The sequence below is a fragment of the Eptatretus burgeri genome, chromosome 2, assembly GCF_056783735.1.
Source record: "Eptatretus burgeri isolate ZD-2024b chromosome 2, Ebu_testis_v1, whole genome shotgun sequence".
NCBI lineage: Eukaryota > Metazoa > Chordata > Myxini > Myxiniformes > Myxinidae > Eptatretus > Eptatretus burgeri.
This window is the reverse complement of record NC_140962.1, coordinates 159903181-159922449: the sequence shown is the minus strand read 5'-3', so window position 1 is coordinate 159922449 and position 19269 is coordinate 159903181. Positions and strand designations below refer to the sequence as shown.

The 19269-nt window shown below is 41.5% G+C and overlaps 1 protein-coding gene and 1 long non-coding RNA gene across 4 annotated transcripts in view; one reads left to right on the top strand and one right to left on the bottom strand.

Annotated features, from left to right (window-relative positions):
• The window catches only part of LOC147033717 (filamin-C-like), an 88974-nt gene extending 83583 nt beyond the window's left edge, over positions 1–5391 (bottom strand). The window contains exon 1 of the mRNA XM_085871862.1: positions 5322–5391. Within this exon, the coding sequence (XP_085727988.1) occupies positions 5322–5376 (55 nt within the window). The 5' untranslated portion in view covers positions 5377–5391. The remainder of the gene's footprint in view (positions 1–5321) is intronic.
• Positions 4645–19269, top strand: part of LOC147033715 (uncharacterized) — a 53026-nt gene continuing 38401 nt past the window's right edge. For 2 of the 3 annotated variants that reach the window (XR_015055611.1, XR_015055612.1), the window contains exons 1-2: positions 4645–4938; positions 5310–5438. This is a non-coding gene — a long non-coding RNA (uncharacterized LOC147033715). The remainder of the gene's footprint in view (positions 4939–5309; positions 5439–19269) is intronic. The other variant, XR_015055613.1, reaches the window with a different exon arrangement.

Here is a 19269-nt window from a genome sequence, read left to right as displayed (position 1 = left end):
TTGAGGCTTTTAGAACACTCTGTCATAATAAAAATTGTTATGGATTAGACCCTGCCCACTATTTCACAGCTCCTGGTTTAGCTTGGAGTGCAATGTTGAAAATGACAAAACAAGATATAGATTTAATCAGTGATGTGGATATGCTTTTGATGATTGAGAAGTCCAAGAGAGGTGGAATATCACAAGTATGTTCAAAAAGATATGCGAAAGCAAATAATAAATATCTCCCAAATTATGATAGTGAAAAAGATAGTAATTATTTGATGTATTTTGATGCTAATAATTTGTATGGATGGGCAATGTCTCAATCTCTACCTTATGGTAAATTAGAGTGGGTGGAAGAAAAGGATTATGAAAAGGCTTTGATGAATATTGTTATTTCTTCTCAAGAGGAATTGAATGACGAAGAAGAAGGTTATTATTTTGAAGTTGATTTGAGGTACCCGAGTGATCTTCATAATAAGCATAAAGATCTTCCTTTTGCATGTGAGAAAGAAACTCCAAAGAAAGAATGGTTAAGTGATTATCATAAAAGTTTTAATATTAAAGGTAAATCAACAGAAAAGTTATTAACAACATTCTATGATAAAGAGGGATATGTTTTGCATCAGAGAAGCTTAAAACAGTTTTTGAGAGAAGGATTGAGAGTAGCTAAAATTCATAGAGTTTTAAAATTTAAACAAAGTCCTTGGGTGAAAAAGTATATTCAATTCAATACAGATATGAGAGCAAATACAAAAGTAAAATTTGAAGGGGATTTTTATAAATTAATGAATAATGCTGTATTTGGAAAGACTATGGAAAATGTTAGAAACAGGCAAAACATTAGATTCGCAACATCTTGGAAAGAAGCTTCGAGATTGATAAATAAACCAAGTTTTGAGAGAGAAGAGGTTTTTTCAGAGAACTTTTCTGCAATTCATATGAAAAAGGAAAGTATTGTAATGGATAAACCAATTTATATTGGAACAGCAGTTCTTGATTTATCAAAGATATTGATGTATGATTATTTGTATAATGACTTAAAGAAAGAGTATGGTGAAAATGTTTCATTGTTGTATATGGATACTGATAGTTTTATCCTAGATATAAAAACTGATGATGTTTATGAAGATATGAAGAAAAATATTGGAGTATATGATACAAGTAATTTCAGCAAGAAGAGTGAGTTATTTTCCAAAAAGAATGAAAAGGTTATTGGTAAGTTTAAGGATGAGTTGGGTGGAAAAGTAATGAGTGAGTTTATTGGATTGAGAGCAAAGGCATATGCTTATAAGTATGGTGAACAGATTGATAAGAGGTTAAAGGGAATAAAGAAATATGTAATAAAGAAATCAATAACTTTTAGAAATTATTATAATTGTTTGATGAATAAGAAAGAAGAATATAGGAAAATGAATACAATAAGAAGTTATAAACATAACATATATAGTGAAGAAGTAAATAAAAAGGCATTAGGAGCCTTTGATGATAAGAGATTTATTTTAGATAATGGAATAGATTGTGTTCCATATGGATATTGTATGATAGAGTGTATAAAATAGATTATGTTTTAACGATGGGAAGATGGGTTAGGGTTTTTTAAGGGCGACCGCCGCGTCTTTTCACAATATATAAATGGTTAAACCAAGTATTAATCAAACTAAAGAGTGGAGAAAATCTCAGTCTTGGTATATAAATGGAAAACATAATGAATGTGAAAAATATCAAATAAGTCTTATTGAAAAAATAACTAAAACAAAGGTAAATAAAACAAATAAGCGAATTAATTTAAAAACTAGTAAGTTAGAGGATGTAAAGAAAAAAATGAATATCCTTGAATGGACTGAAAACTTTGATGGTTATCAATTGAACAATGAAAAAACAATTTACTATAATCTCAAAATGATATGTGGCTCAGGAGGTGGTCAGATGAGAGCATTAAGAGAAGTTTATCATTTCGTAATGGCACAAATGGGGTATCTTAAAAAATATAAAGATTCAAATGTTTTGTTTGTCAATATTTTAGATGGGGATTATTGTGCAAAGAAAATTAAACTATTGAAGGAATTTGAGAATGAACAAATCTTTATAGGTTCAATGAGTGAGCTGTTCAACCCCCAGGTGTTCAATTCAATGAGGTTCAACCTCCAAGTTAAAAGGGGAGACAAATAAATATACCTTGGGATAAAAAGGGGATTTATTTTTAGGGAAAAAAATTATGAATCGCTGAAAATCCCCCATTCATTTACATGGGGAAAAGTGAGCCAGAATCAGTATTCTTACCCTACTTGTGTGTATGAACGTACGTCTGCGGTTTTTTTTTTTAACCTTTTTTCTGCAACCGCTTGTTGGATTTTCTCTGCAACAGATTGAAATTGATGATATTCGTAGTTTGACCTTGAGTTGACCTTTGACCTTTTGACCTCAAAAATAGTTGCTTTCCCAATTTAGTGACGTTTTATGCAAATCCTGTTCAACTTGCAACTCAATCGGATGAAATTTCAGGATTTCAACAATCTAACCCAAGTTGTTGACCTTTAGCCGATGTTGACCTTTTGACCTCAAAAACAAGAGGCTTCTTCCTTATGACAAACTGTACCATGTGGTGAAATTTCGTGAAGATCGGTTTAAAATTGTGACCTGGAGGTGACAATAAGGGGGTGAAAACATAACCTCCTTCACCTTCTGTGGCGGAGGTAATGTGCGATTTTTATGATGTCATAGGTGCCTTCGTAATGACGTCATAATTGCATACGTAGAACGCTACATCCGATCAGCATGAAAAATTTTGAGGGTCATCTTGGGAAACATTGGTGAACAGAAAAAAAACATGATGACGTCATTCGTCACGTGGTTCGACAGCCATTAAAAAAAAAATTAATAACCTTCAAAGATCTCCGAAACGGTTGAACAGATCGAGGAGAAACTCTACAGGTACGACCACCATGGTGAGGAGAAACTTTACAGGTACGACCACCATGGTGAGGAATAGGACCACCATGGTTCCTTCCATCCAGGAGGAACTAAAAGTTCCCCACCTCTGACAACATAGGTCACGTGGTTCGGCAGCCATATTGGATTTGCCCCAAAATCTCTAAAAAAAATCCCCATCTGCAGAACGGCTGGACGAATCGAGGGGAAACTTCACACGCATGTTCACCAAGCCTTGGGAATACCAGGGTGTTCAGGAATAATTGATCTGTTACATGGTTTGGGAGCCATATTTGGATTTCGGGGAAATATTAAAACAATTATTTCCCGTGAACCACTACATCAATCAATGTGAAACTTCACAATCATGATGGGGCTGTGATGGGGAATGTAGGTGTTAAATTTCAACCTGATCGGACGCATGGTCTGGTAGACAGAATTATTTAATATTTCGTTTAGGATGTCAGACGTCATCACTGACTTTTACTATGACGTCATAATTGCATACAACGCTACATCCAAACAGTTGGATGAAAAACAGAACAGCTGGCTCACATAACTCCTCCAGACTGCGTGGTATAAGTGTTCTATGAATACCATCTCGTTTGAGTGTGGTTTGTGGTTGTGTGAGTGTTTGTGAATGCTTGAGAGTAAATAGGTGAGTGTGTGATGGTTTGAGGATGTGTGATTGAGAGTAAACAGGTGAATGTGTGATGGTTTCAGTGTTTGTGATTGTGTGTGTGAATGTTTGAGTGTGTTTGTGTGAATGTTTGCGTGTGCGTGTGTGTATGTTTGAGTGTGTGTGAATGTTTGAGTGTGTGTGTGTAAATGTGTGTGTATGTTTGAGTGTGTGTGTATATGTGTGTGTGTATGTTTGAGTGTGTGTGTGTGTGTATATATATATATGTGTGTGTGTGTGTGTGAATGTTTGAGTGTGTGTTTGTGTGTGTATATGTGTGTGTATGTGTGTGTGTATATGTTCGAGTGTGTGTGTGTGTATATGTTCGAGTGAGTGTGTGTGTGTATATGATAGAGTGTGTGTGTGTGAGTGTGTATATGTGTGTGTGTGTGTGAGTGTGTGTGTGTGTATGTTTGAGTGTGTGTGTGTGTATGGTTGAGTGTATATGCATGTGTGTGTGTGAATGTGTGTATATGTGTGTATATATGTGTGTATATGTGTGTATATGTGTGTATGTGTGTATATGTGTGTATGTGTGTGTGTATATGTTCGAGTGTGTATGTGTGTGTGTGTGTATATGTGTGTATGTGTGTATGTTTGAGTGTGTGTGTGTGTGTGTGTATATGTGTGAATGTGTGTGTATGTTTGAGTGTGTGTGTGTTGAACGTGTGTGTGTTGAGTGTGTGTGTGTGTTGAACGTGTGTGTGTTGAGTGCGTGAGTGGGTGTGTTGAGTGTGTGTGTGTTGAGTGTGTGTGTGTTTGAGTGTGTGTGTGTGTTTGAGTGTGTGTGTGTGTTTGAGTGTGTTTGAGTGTGTTTGAGTGTGTTTGAGTGTGTTTGAGTGTGTTTGAGTGTGTTTGAGTGTTTGAGTGTTTGAGTGTTTGAGTGTTTGAGTGTTTGAGTGTTTGAGTGTTTGAGTGTTTGAGTGTTTGAGTGTTTGAGTGTTTGAGTGTTTGAGTGTGTGTGTGTGTGTGTGTGTGTGTGTGTGTGTGTGTGTGTGTGTGTGTGTGTGTGTGTGTGTGTGTGTGTGTGTGTGTGTGTGTGTGTATTCCAGACGGGTCAGTTGTGCAGGAAGAGTTTGACGTCACTTTTTGTCCAACTGACACGGCTGGAGTCTTGTCACAGCTCGTGCGGCCCTAATCCTGAGATTATAGGCACTTGTGACGGTGACGGACCTCGGGTTTGGGACACGTGACCCACTGGGATGGGTGAGCCACGAATGACATGATGTCGGTTCGACTTTGGCTCAGTGGTTAATAAAACAATGGTCTGACGGTCTTCCGTTTCCTCCCCGTGCGGAAAACCTTCCAGGGCTGTGGGGACAATCTCAGGGTGTGTCAGGAGGGAGGTATGGGGAGGGGGGGGAGGGAGAGGGAGGGGAGGAGGAGTAGAGGAGGGTCGGTGGAGAAGGGAGGGGAGGGGAGGAGTGGAGAAGAGGAGAGGAGGAGGAGGAGGGTCGGTGAAGGGAGGAGGGGAGGAGAGGGGAGGTGGGTCGGTGGAGGGAGGAGGGGAGGGTCGGTGGAGGGAGGAGGGGAGGGTCGGTGGAGGGAGGAGGGGAGGGTCGGTGGAGGGAGGAGGGGAGGGTCGGTGGAGGGAGGAGGGGAGGGTCGGTGGAGGGAGGAGGGGAGGGTCGGTGGAGGGAGGAGGGGAGGATCGGTGGAGGGAGGAGGAGGTGTCGAGCTGTCTCCTTTTGAGTTTTTTGTTTGTGGTAAATTGCAGGACTTGACTCACGTGAACATGAACTCCATCCAGCACGGAGTTTCGCAGTCTGCGGATCGATGAACATGAGGTGATGAATGAGGCGCCGGGTTATCCATCGTGAGAGCCTCGTTTTCTCAGGAGAACCCAGTGAGTACTGGATGCCAACGTGGGATGTGGGGACTTGCTCACAAACACTAAATCAAAATGGACAATGTGGGAACCCCTCGATCAAAGTTCGTGCTGTGAGACCTTGTTGAGAACATTGGACCAAAACATATGGGATTTCGGACCGTTCGAGAACCCGGGATCAAAGTGGGAAATGTGGGGACGATCCCGGAACGTTGGTCACGTGTTGTTCTGCGGTGTAACAGGCGGTGGTTTCCTCGGTGAAAATGTGCGATTTTATTTTAAACCACATTTCCCCTTTTTGTAAGATCTTTCCCCAATTCATGACTAAGGATCCTCCAGGCGGTTTAACCATCACTTGTGGAGGTTTAAATCACCTTTTCATTTCAGTAAAAATTAACAAATATAACCTGTGGCTTTAAGGACGGGGTGGGGTCAGCAAAGAGAATGATATGTGATGTTTAAGATGGAAAACACAATCACACATGAGTACAGATACTACAACAGGGTCGGTAAAAAAACCGTTCCTCATCTACCACACGTCCAGCCAAACCGTGAAGCTCTCTGAATATCTCTCCTCTCTCTCGCCCTCTCTTCCTCTCTCCCTCTCTCTCGCCCTCCCTCCCTCTCTCGCCCTCTCTCGCCCTCTCTCTCGCTATCTCTCTCTCTCGCGTGACACATGAGTGGAGCATAAATATGTATGAGACAAGGCATGCATGGTACATAATATACATTTTACATTCAAACTTGGTTACATCACACTCATGGCCTGGTGTTTTTTTTTTTTTTTAATAAAACCCACTCCAGCAATTGATTGAGCAAAGATAATTACATGAACACGAGAACCAGGGGAGCCACCTTGGCTCAAAACATCGTCAAATTGTTGTTGAACATTTGTTAAAAATGAAATAAACTGACTACATAGTACATCATATACAGTCAATAAATTCATGGTCAAACTACAGCTTTCGGATAGGGACATCATGGGAAATATCATGAGAATATGAAATTCACAATCAATAGAAAGAATGAAGGAATTCACTCTTCCCCCTCTGGTCACAGCAGAATGTCCTCAGTTATGGGTCGCAGGGAGATTATAGGGTTTGCCATCCTGATTCATGGTGTGGTTTCACACTTTTTGAACCCTACCATCTGCACTGGGCAATGTCTCAATCGCATGTCCATGGGACCAGTCATTCCTTTGCACATCCGCTTTCAGCAGAACGATATCACAGACCCAAAAGTTGTGTTTCTTGACCTGCCACCACGTACAGAGCTGCAGGGTCGGAAGGTATTCTTTGCGCAAACGTGAACAGAATGTATTCGCCAAATGCTGTACAAGTCGCCACTGATAGCCAAAGATATCTGGAGGACGACTAAAATCACCCGGTGGAGCACGAAGAGGCATTGTCTTGAACTCCTACTTCGAGAAACATGTAACACGTTGTGTTCCCAATGAAAGTTCATGCTTGGTAGCTAATATGGCGATGGAATGAAACTCCAGATCGTTAACCCATTCTGGAGCAGACAAAGTGGGTTTAATGGGTAGCTCGGAATCCCAGAGAAATCTTGGCCCAGTCGGCCATAATGACTCCATCAGATCATAGGCTCTTACGGAGCGAGTTGCCAAGTCTGCCGGATTATTGTCGCTTGCCACGTAGTTCCATTGAGAAGGTGATGTACTTTATGGATCCTTTGCTCGAGGTCAGCCATGATGGCAATGGGTTCTTGTCTGAAGCGTACTCGTACCTCGAGGAGACTATTGACGAGGTCTGGACCAGGAAGTAGTACCTTATTTAGTGAGACATCATGATAGGTAGCACTGCCGTCGAACACCACATGAATATTTACAGGTTTGTGTGGATGGAATCACAGCAAAATGAGGAAGATACAATCGTGGTCGTTTTGCTTCTGTTCCTGGTTCAAGAGGCTCAGCATGTCCTTTGAAAAAGAGTTTAGCCATGAAGTCCACGTACTGCTGTTTACGGGCTGGTTTCTTATGCAGAAGCTTGCAAAGGGACTTTAAGCAGTTGATTGCAAGGGGTCGATTGTCTGGAGGTTTTACGTCATCTTCGAAGGGTAACGGAGTCACTCAATTTCCATTGTCATTCCTGATGAATCCGTCCTCGATGATCGTGAGAAAATGGTTGTCTTCAATGGAGCAACATGGCTTGTCATCATTCTTAGTTCGCTGAAAGATGACACTGCTGACCCCATCGTCATAGGCTCTGTGGTCACAGGATCTTCCAAAGAGCTGACCTGAAGGTACGTGACAATGTGGCAGGATGATGTCCTTGACTGTGATGCGATCAAGGCATGGTGAGCATATTGATGGACTTCCATTGTCGAGAATGTGGGTATGATGTGCCTCCACTCGCTCAGGGCCATGGACGCTGTCCAGACATACACCGCCAATATCACCCATCAGAGGTCCATACGCTGTGCCTACAGAGCATTACGTGGTCCATTCTAAGTGTCTCTGACCTTAAGCAGCTTCGGAATATCTAGTCCAATTAACAGCAAGATGATCACTTCTGGCTCAGGTTCAGGAAAGACTTCAGCGATAGGACGTATATGTGAGTGGAGCCTTGTGACCTCTGGTGTTGGAATCTCGGAGGAATTGCAAGGAAAAATAGCATTACATTCGGTGAGCTCCGGGAGTGGCAGGTGGACGATTCCATCGAAAATTTGACGACTAGATTCCTGATATGCCTACCAGTGGCTGCCATAGTTCCAGAGCAGGTTTTGAGTTCACAAGGGACGAGATTATTTGGCACGTTGAAGTAGTCAAAGAGTTTGCTGTGGCTCACACACTGATTTCACTGGTCATCCAGGAGTTTTCAGGATTACCAGCGACGAATACCTTCACAAGACAGATTTTGGAACAAAACCTTCCTCTGGATCCTCTACAACCACAAATGTCCGTACACCTGTTAATCACCGAAGGTCACTCCTCACCATGCTTTCAAAGCCCATCTCACACTCTCTCAAGGTTTGAAGAGTCGCTGATATATTGCCTCCATGCCAGTCCATCTAGAGTAGCACAACTGGTATCATGAAGTGCTGAGCAATGACGGATGCTGTCACACTGAGAACAATGGAATTTTACTTGACACTTTTTGGCTGAATGGTTCGTTGACAGAGAACAACTGGTACATATTTTCCATTGGTTAACCCTCGAGAGCCCCAGGGGTTATTTTTTTGTTCACCCAGAACATTTTGTGGGCTCTAGAGGGTTAAGGATGAGTCTGGATTGCAATGTTTTTTCTTTGAATGTTCTACAATGTGCAAGAGGATGTTTGGTCCTGTGAATGGGGCAGAATTGTTGCGGATCTTCCATTTGATGACGAGTGTGTTCATTTTCAGAAGGCAACGTAACTGCTGTGGTCAGATGCTCGACAATCTGTGGCAGCAATTCGCCCATGACCTCGGTCTTGCTCACTCTGACCCTTGGATGAGTGTCACCAGTGAAGGCAAACATTTTGTTCTTCGTTGTGAGTGGCGTTTTGACCTTAGTAGCTGAAGAACATGATCCGTCACCATCCGAGGAAACCACCAGACGGAGGTCATTTTGACTCTTTGTGTTGCGCCGAATGAAGGATGCGGGCATCAAAAATGGCGAAAAGGTGACATTGTGGGTTTCTTTATACTTGAAGGCCTCCATCCTACAATGAACCACGAGGTCAGATGGAAGCTTCGCTTTGATTGGCTTGAGGAGCAGAGGAAAATCCAAAGCTGCAAGTCCTGGAAGGGAACCATCGTTTTTGGCGGCCTCTATTTCCTCGGTGGTGTCGCTAAATGTCTGCAAAGTTTTGCAGTCATGAGGAGAGACTTACGGCAAAAGTTCCAGCTTGTTTAGCAATGATTGGGTCCCTGCTTCATCACAGCCAAATCTTTCTTGAAGGTGATTCCAGACCTGCTCTAAACCAACATCAGGGTTAGAAATGTAGACTCAGCTAAGATGTTATAAAAGTGCTTTGGATTCTGAACCATCAGCCATTTGTGGAACAATGAGGTTGAGCTGTTCATCAGATGTGAGTGGTACTTCAATGATCATGTTCTGGAAGGCTGCACCCCATTCCCTGAATTTCTCAGGCTTATCGTCAAACACAGAAATCCGATTTGAAAACAAGTCTCAACGAGACAAATAGTTTCCACAGTCATGCACGGCAGGCATCACTGTTGGTATGATTGATGGCTAGACTTCTCGACCCAATAGTGAATGGCTCGACACTATAGTAATGTTGTTGCCAGATGTGTGTTGTACCTCCTTGCAGCATATGTGGGTACAGTATGGGTGTACATTGGATTTGATGAGAAATAACCTGATTAGTTGGCGGTTGTAATCCCAATGGACGGCGACGTAAGGTTAGTATACACAGTGGGATGCTGAGCAGTCATAACCGGAACTGGGTTTGTGACCCACGAGCTCATAACTGGGGACATTAGCACAGTGGGGGTCGATGTGCAACCGTGATTCGTAGCATTGGAGAAGGATGACGACATGAAGGTTGTGTGTAAGGCATTAGTTGGTGTCTGGTGGGGTGCGTATGATAGACCAGGAGCTGGCATTGTGTTATTCTGAGCAGACAGAACTTGCCTATTGGACACGTTTGATGTTGAGTTCCCCATGGATGCTGGTGCTGTGGCATTGATGGCTGGTGAACGAGTGTGAAATCAGGTTGTGTTTTTTTACTTTCCTGGAATGGCCTACATGTCCCAATTCTTGAATAAGAATGCTCAAGGCAAGTTAACTAACACTTGCAGAGTTTCTAATCACCTTTTCTTTATTTAAAAATACTACAAATGTGTCAGTAAAAAACCGTGCCTTGTCCACATAACTATTTATCCTGCCAGATCGGGGAAGGGCCCACTCGCCTTCTCCAGTGGAGATGACATGTCACATGGGTGGAGCATAAACATGTATGAGGCAAAACATGAATATACATGAAGCAAAACATAGGCGGAGCATGAATATACATTGTACATTCAAACTTGGTTACATAAGAGAAACCCCTAGATAAGCTTGGATCAAAATGCAAACCCCCAAATTAGCTTGGATCAAAATATGGGAACCCCTAGATAAGCTTGAATCAAAATGTAGAAACCACTGGATAAGCTTGGATCAAAATGTAGGAACCCCTGGATAAGCTTGGGTCAAAATGTGGGAACCCCTGGATAAGCTTGGATCAAAAGGTGGGAACCCATTGATATGCTTGGGTCAAAATGTGGGAACCCCTAGATAAGCTTGGATCAAAATGTGGGAACCCCTGGATAAGCTTGGATCAACATATGGGAACCCATAGATAAGCTTGGATAAAAATGTAGGAACCCCTGGTTAAGCTTGGGTCAAAATATGGGAACCCCAAGATAAGCTTGGATCAAAATGTGGGAACCCCTAGATAAGCTTGGATCAAAATCTGTAAGCCCCAAGACAAGCTTGGATCAAAATTTGGGAACCCATAGATAAGCTTGGATCAAAATGTTCCAACCCTTCGATAAGCTTGGATCAAAATATGAGAATTCCGAGATATAGGAACCGCTAGGAACTCCCTAACATCCATATTCCATGGAACTCCATATGAAAATGTTGTACATCATGATGAGCTCGGTGGGACTTGAGAATGCTTTAGCTCGACAAAGAATACCCAGATGGTAACTAGCCTTCCATGCTAGTTAAGTGACATGATCCTCCCTTGTAAGGTTAAGGAGTTCCATGGACTGTACGGATGCACCTGTTCCAACTGGCTGTCCACAGAAGTGGATTGGTTGGTTTGATTACATAACCTTGTCGAGATACGGATTGAAAACACGTGCCTTGCTGATGTTGAAAGTCAAGTTCCTGACCAGCGGCTTTTCTTGTCCTGGCCGGTGTTGAAAGCCAACTTTGGGACCAACGGCTTATTTTGTCCTTGCTGATGTTGAAAGTCATGTTCCTGAGAAGCTGCTTATCTTGTCCAGGTCTGATGAAAAACATTCAGCAGTGGCTGGTCATTCACAAGTGTGATGTTTATTGTTCTGCACAGGTTGAAGTGATCGGTAAAATGTTTTCAAAAATATTAGCTACATCATTGATGGATATCAATGATAATGTCTGTCCTCAGTCTTAAAAATGGTTTGTGGAACATGAACCTGAAGGGAAAAAATCATGCATCACTCATGCAATCATGCAATCAAGAGGAGTCCATGAACGGCCAATCACTGTTTTCCTTATAATTAGGAGAGATTATACCATATATCAACCTATGTACGATTACATATAAACGCATACACTAATTTATATAAACATATAGAATTACATATGAACACATACACTAATTTATATAAACATATAGGATTACATATAAACACTTACACTAATGTATATCAACATAAAAACACTTACACTAATGTATATCAACATAAAAACACTTACACTAATGTATATCAACATAAAAACACATACACTAATATATATATATATATATATATATATATATATATATATATATATATATATATATATATATATATAAACATAGAGGATTACATGGAAACATACACAAATTAATTAAACATAAAGGATAACATATAAACACATACACTAATTTATAAAAACATATAGGATTACATATAAACACATACACTAATTTATATAAATATATACACACTTACAGTAATGTATATCAACATAAAAACACGTACACTAATTTATATAAACATAGATGATTACATATAAACACATACACTAATTTATATAAACATAGAGGATTAAATATAAACATATACACTAATTTATATAAACATAAAGGATTACATATAAACACATACACTAATTTATATAAACATATAAACACACACTAATTTATGTAAACATATAAACACATACACTAATTTATGTAAACATATAAACACATACACTAATTTATGTAAACATATAAACACATACACTAATTTATATAAACATAGAGGATTATATATAAACACAGACACTAATTTATATAAACATATAAACACATACACTAATTTATATAAACATAAAGGATTACATATAAACACATACACTCATTTATAGAAACAGAGAGGATTACATCCAAACACATACACAAATTTATGTAAACATAAAGGATTGCAGATAACCACATACACTCATTTATATAAACATACACTAATTTATATAAACATAGAGGATTACATCTAAACACATACACTAATTTATTTAAACATAAAGGATTGCAGATAAACACATACACTAATTTATATAAACATGGAGGATTACATATAAACACATACACTCATTTATATAAACAAAAAGGATTACATATAAACACAGACACTAATTTATATCAACATATAAACACATACACTAATTTATATAAACATGAAGGATTACATATAAACACATACACTCATTTATATAAACATAAAAACACTTACACTAATTTGTATAAACATAAAAACTTACACTAATTTATATAAACATAAAAACACACGAATATATATAAACACATAAACTAATTTATATAAACACATACGCTAATTTATATAAACATAAAGGATTACATATAAACACATACACTAATTTATAGAAACAGAGAGGATTACATCCAAACACATACACGAATTTATGTAAACATAAAGGATTGCAGATAACCACATACACTAATTTATATAAACATACACTAATTTATATAAACATAGAGGATTACATCTAAACACATACACTAATTTATTTAAACATAAAGGATTGCAGATAAACACATCCACTAATTTATATAATCATATAAACACACACACTAATTTATATAAACATGGAGGATTACATATAAACACATACACTCATTTATATAAACATAAAGGATTACATATAAACACAGACACTAATTTATATCAACATATAAACACATACACTAATTTATATAAACATGAAGGATTACATAAAAACACTTACACTAATTTGTATAAACATAAAAACACTTACACTAATTTATATAAACATAAAATCACACGAATTTATATAAACATACAAACACATAAACCAATTTATATAAACATATAAACACATACATTAATTTATATAAACATAAAAACACACTAAATTATATAGACATAGAGGATTACATATAAACACATACACTCGTTTATATAAACATATATGGAATTTATATAAACATATGTGGAATTTTTATAAACATATATGTTCGCCACCATCTGCTTGATAGGGTTTGCCGCCATCTGCTTGAGCATCAGCACCCAGAACAGTCAAGCTTTACACCAAAGAGGTCAATGATTGACCATATCCTTGCCCTTCAGATCCTCACCGAATGCAGGCGAGAGGTTTGGCAGGGGCTGCTTGTAGCCTATGTTGATCTCTGCAAAGCATTCGATTCATTGAATCGGGATGCCCTCTGGAGGATTCTTGGTCTTCGTGGGGTATAACCAAAACTGATCAATCTGATGTCTGAACTATACTCTGGTACTGAGAGTGCTGTGAGTTGTGGTGATAACATCTCCGACTTATTTCCAGATGTCAATGGAGTTCATCAGGGGTGTGTACTGGCCCCCACACTTTTCAGTGCTTGTATGGACTGGATTCTGGGGAGGGTGTCGGAGAGATCGAGCTACGGTGCATCATTTGGGAATGTCAAGATCTCTGACCTTGATTTCACAGCTGATGCAGTCATCTTTGCGGGGACTCTGGATATCCTTTCGGGGGATCGTCGAGGTGCTGAATGAGTAGTTGGAGCCGCTGGGATTACGGATTTCCTGGGTCAACACGAAGATCCAGGCTTTCAATGACATCTTGAATGCTGCTATCTTATGTGTACCTATTTGTGGTGAGGATGTTGAGGTCACGGAGAGATTCACTTACCTTGGCAGTGATATTCATATCTCTGCTGGCTGTGAGCCAGAGGTCAATAGATGTCTGGATCAGGCCTGGGGAGTCATGGATTCACTGAATCGTGGGGTGTGGCATTGTTGGTACTTCTGTAGGACAATGAAAGTCCGAGTCTTCAGGTCCTTGGTGCTTCCAGTCTTGCTCTATGAATGTGAGACTTGGACTCTGACCAGGGGGTCTGAGAGAGAGACTTAATTCCTTTGGTACCAAGTCTCCTCAGAGAATCATTGGCTGTCGATGGTCGGACTTTGTGTCCATCGAGCGGTTGCTGAGAGAGACTCAGATGAGATTTGTTGCCTTCATAGTCTGTGAGCATCAGCTGCGGCTGTATGGACATGTGGCTAGTTTGTCTGACGCTGATCCTGCTCACCATATTCTGTTAGCGGGGGAGCCTCATGAGTGGAGAAGGCCAATGGGCCAACCACGTTGATCAGCATCTCAAGGAGATGGGGATGAGCCAGGCATCTGTGTGGGGGATGGCGAGACGGAGGCCCCTGGAGTACCGGTGGAAAGTGAATGCAGTGACGTGCTGCACTGGCGCATGCTCCCATTCCTGACATGGCACTAATTTATCTAAACATATAGGATCACATACAAACGCATACACAAATTTTTATAGACATAAAGGAATATACAGAATAAACACAAACACTAAATTATATAAATGTAGGATTATATATGAACGCATACATTAATTTATATCAACATATAAACTTGTAAACTAATTTATATAAACATATAAGAGTACATATAGTTACGGTGCCAGGAGGTCAGCCACGAGCCGACCGCTCTGACGGAGCTGCAAGCCGGCTCGACCCGACCGATCGCCCGGAATATAGATCGCCACCCGGATAAGTCCGAAGCAGACGGGTCCTTGTACAAGAAGCGTTAAGGGCCAATTTTTCCACCACGTGGTACAGGGTTATTTGCCAATTCTTCAAAATACCGATAGACCACGTGGAGATCTACCGAGCATCCACACCCTCGACGGAACTCGTACGAAACAAGCTGCTTAAGCGAGCCTGTCCCGTGCAGCTTAATCGCCGAGAACCGTCGGTCCAAATGTCCCCTTACGGCAAACCAACGGCTTTCTAACTCCCAACACACAACATGCTCAGTCAATGAAAGAATCGACGTGACGAGCTGAAAACATTTAACAATTAGGGTTTATTTATACAGTAATCGGGGAACTGGGGAAGCACGCAAGGGCAGAACTATACCGAATACAATAAATGCAATGCAATCATTTACAGCACACAAAGCACTTAACAGTTCTCTACTTGTTAGACGGGCCCACGGACACACGTATGCACACACACACACCCAAGAAATGGTGGCTGATGCCTTTAATAAGGACTTCAACTCAGAGGGACAGATGAGCTGAAACTCAGAACTTATCTCGAACCTCTCCACCTCGTGTGGTCTTCTAGCTGCTCGGACCCAGACTCCAGCGAGAGCGAGCTGGATCCAATCGCTGTGAGCCGCGATCCTTCCCGAGCTCCAGCAAATCCCCTCGCGCTTCTGAACATGTGCTGGTGAGACGAGGCGCCAATCCTTCCACGGCGATGCGTCGCTTCCACGAAGAACCACCTCCAAGATGAGGCCAATCAGTCACACCAAGCCAGGAACCAAGCGGAGAACAAAGAGCTCCACGAACTAAGAAGAACCAGCCGAACCAGCCACGAAGCAGAGTAACAGGCTCGAACCAGCTCGAGCCCTTTAACCAGGCCGACACTCCTCAAACACCAGGCCGAAGAAGAACCATGACAACCCGAACCAACTCCTCCGATGAACAACTCTCCAACAAGAACCAAGAACCCCCCCCCCAACAAGACCCCAGAACCAACTCGAGCCAAGCAGAGTGTCCCTTTTTTATTCCTATTGGCCCCCTCCTCTGCTACCGGCGTGACTCATGCCCTCGTGCTCCATCCCCTGCTCAACCACGGGTGGGAGGGAGTTGTTTACGTCTTGAATCACGGGACGGGAGGGCTCTTATTCCTCTTCACAGAATAGGGGGAGGGGCGTCTTCCTTTGTGTTGTGATCGCTCCCTAACTATTAAATTAAATCTCAGCGCATTTAATCAATTTCTGCCCATTACACAATGGATGGTGAGCTATCTATGGAACATGCACTTATCGACATAACTGAGCTAAAGAAATCTGAATGCTGTGTGCGATCGAATTCCAAATTCGTAACAATATAAACATCATCACCCCCATTATAAAAGTCTTTATCCCTGAGCAGGGGTCAGCTTTTTGCAGGCTCCAATCATGTTACCCTTTCTTGTGGCAATGTTTTTGCGGTCGGATGCCTTCCTGACGCCATCCCTTTAGTCACCTTCGTACACGCAGGGGTAATTACCAATATATTGGTGCTCATTTTGCCGACCTCGGAAGGATGGCAGGCTGAGTCAACCCTCCTGATGTTAATTCAGTGGCCATCGGGGCTCAAACTCAGGACCCCGAGGATCCCAAGCCACGACTCTAACCACTAAGCCAACACCAGGCACTGAGGATTAAATATAAGCACACACACTAATTTATATAAACATATAAATACGTGCACTAATATCTATAAACATATAGGATTACATATAAGCACACACACTAATTTATATAAACATATAAATACATACACTAATATATATATATATATATATATATATATATATATACATATATATATATATATATATATATATATATAAATATATACATAGAGGATGACATATAAACACATCCACTAATTTATATAAACATATAAACACATACACTAATTTATATAAACATAATGGATTACATATAAACACATACACTAATTTAAATAAACATATAAACACATGCACTAATTTATATAAACATCTAAATACGTACACTAATTTATATAAACATATAACTACGTACACTAATTTATATCAACATATAAATACGTACACTAATTTATATAAAAATATAAATACGTACACTAATTTAAATCAACATATAAATACGTACACGAATTTATATAAAAATATAGGATTACATATAAACACAAACACTAATTTATAGAAACATATAAACACATATACTAATTTATATCAACATATTGTTGTGGTTACCAGATTCGCAAACCACCATTCAGGTCCCTTAGGTGAGGTATCTCGGTAAGTGCATGTGTAGTTAGGCCCAAACCCGTTGTCTAGTGGGAATACATGTCATTTATACGTGCTGCGACTCTTCAGGATAGCCGTTTTTCTTTTACTATCTTTATTTTGGACCAATCGCCACCATCACAACCACAACATCAACCACCAACCACAACGCCGCTTCACCACAACCGCCATGACCTTTACCGTCACAACTCGCCACCATCGCATCACCGTCATCTCGCGCCACTCATGGGCACCGATGCTGGACTCGTGTAGGGCGCACGTTGAACAGCGTGTACAAAACCACGGATTTTCTGCTTCAAAAACGGATCCAAAACGACACACGCCCACTTTTTGCCGTCCAATCGGTGAGCGAGGGGCGAATTGGCCCCGCCCCCAGGGCGATCGATATATGCAAATTTGTGGATCAAAAAGCCTTCACGCCCACTTTTTCTCGGGCCAATGGGGAGCGAGTTGAAAGGTCAAAGGGAGGGGGTCAAAGGCGAAGTTACGGGGGGATAAAAGGACGGTGTTCGTCAGTCAAAGGAGTAGTAAAAGTCGGAACGAAGAAGAGGGAACGAGAGAAGGAGTAGTAAAAGTCGGAACGAAGAAGAGGGAACGAGAGAAGGAGTAGTAAAAGTCGGAACGAAGAAGAGGGAACGAGAGAAGGAGTAGTAAAGGTCGGAACGAGGCGAAGGAGTCGGAACAGAGAGTCAAGACTTCGCGGGCGGTGGAGCTGCTCGTCGTGTGCGTTAAAAGTCGGAACGGAGGGGACGAGCTGTGGAGAGGCGGCGAGGGCGGACGAGGGGGTGCTCGCGTCGTGCAGGGAGCTGCACCCCTGGGAGGCCGACAGCGCGACCTGGCCGAGGTGGAGACGCTCGTCGCATATAATAAAGATCCTCTATGCCCCGAGCATCAGCAACCCCCCTCCTGTTTCCCCCCGCGCTGAGATAGTGCGACCAAGGGGGCCCCGTTCCCACCCCCTGCCAGGCACTGTCCACGAGGCCCGCGGGTTGCGGGGCCATCGCCGCTCCGCGTCTCATCACCAGACGGGTAGGCCCGACCTGGTCTCGGCCCCAGGCCTACCTCATTCTTGAGGGTATTTCTTTTCCTTGGTTTTGGGTATGTGTTGTCGGCGCCGTCTGTGAAGTAGAATTGTATAAGTGTTGCCGTGTGCTCGGTAGTCGGTATTAGCTCTGCACTGTGTTTTCACTTTTATGTTTGCTTTTTGTGTAAATGGAAGTGTGTTTTCTTTTTTTTGTGTGCATTTGGTGGAATTGTATTTGTGTGCTTCCCGTGTGCCGAGAATAAATGTGCTTTATTGTTGAACTGTTTCTCGCTTCGCTTCGTCATTTCTTTCTTTGAATCCCCATCTTGCTTCACGTAAAGGGTTGGTCGTGGGCTGAATACGCCCGATAATTAATCGAACCGTCGAGGTCGACGATAACACCGCTCGGTTATTCTGATAGTACGGAACGGGTCGCTTAAGTGGCCCGTGTCCGAAGTCGACCTGCGGCGAGGTGCGATCGCCCGGTCTACCCTCCGCGTGGGTACTTAGGTAGTTCGAATTTGGCGAGCAACCCTATCCCACGCGGGGGCTGATTGGCTCGATCGCGGTGAGACCGAAAGGTCCACCCGTGACTGGTTCCCGGCGTTAGTCCGAGAGGGTCACGACTGGATTGTCCGTCCGGTGGGCGACGTGCCGCGATTCGAGTTACGTGGCCGTCGCACGCCGGCGGGCGCGAAGACCGTTACAATATAAATACGTACACTAATTTATAGAAACATATAGGATTACATATAAACACATACACTAATTTATATCAACATATAAATACGTACACTA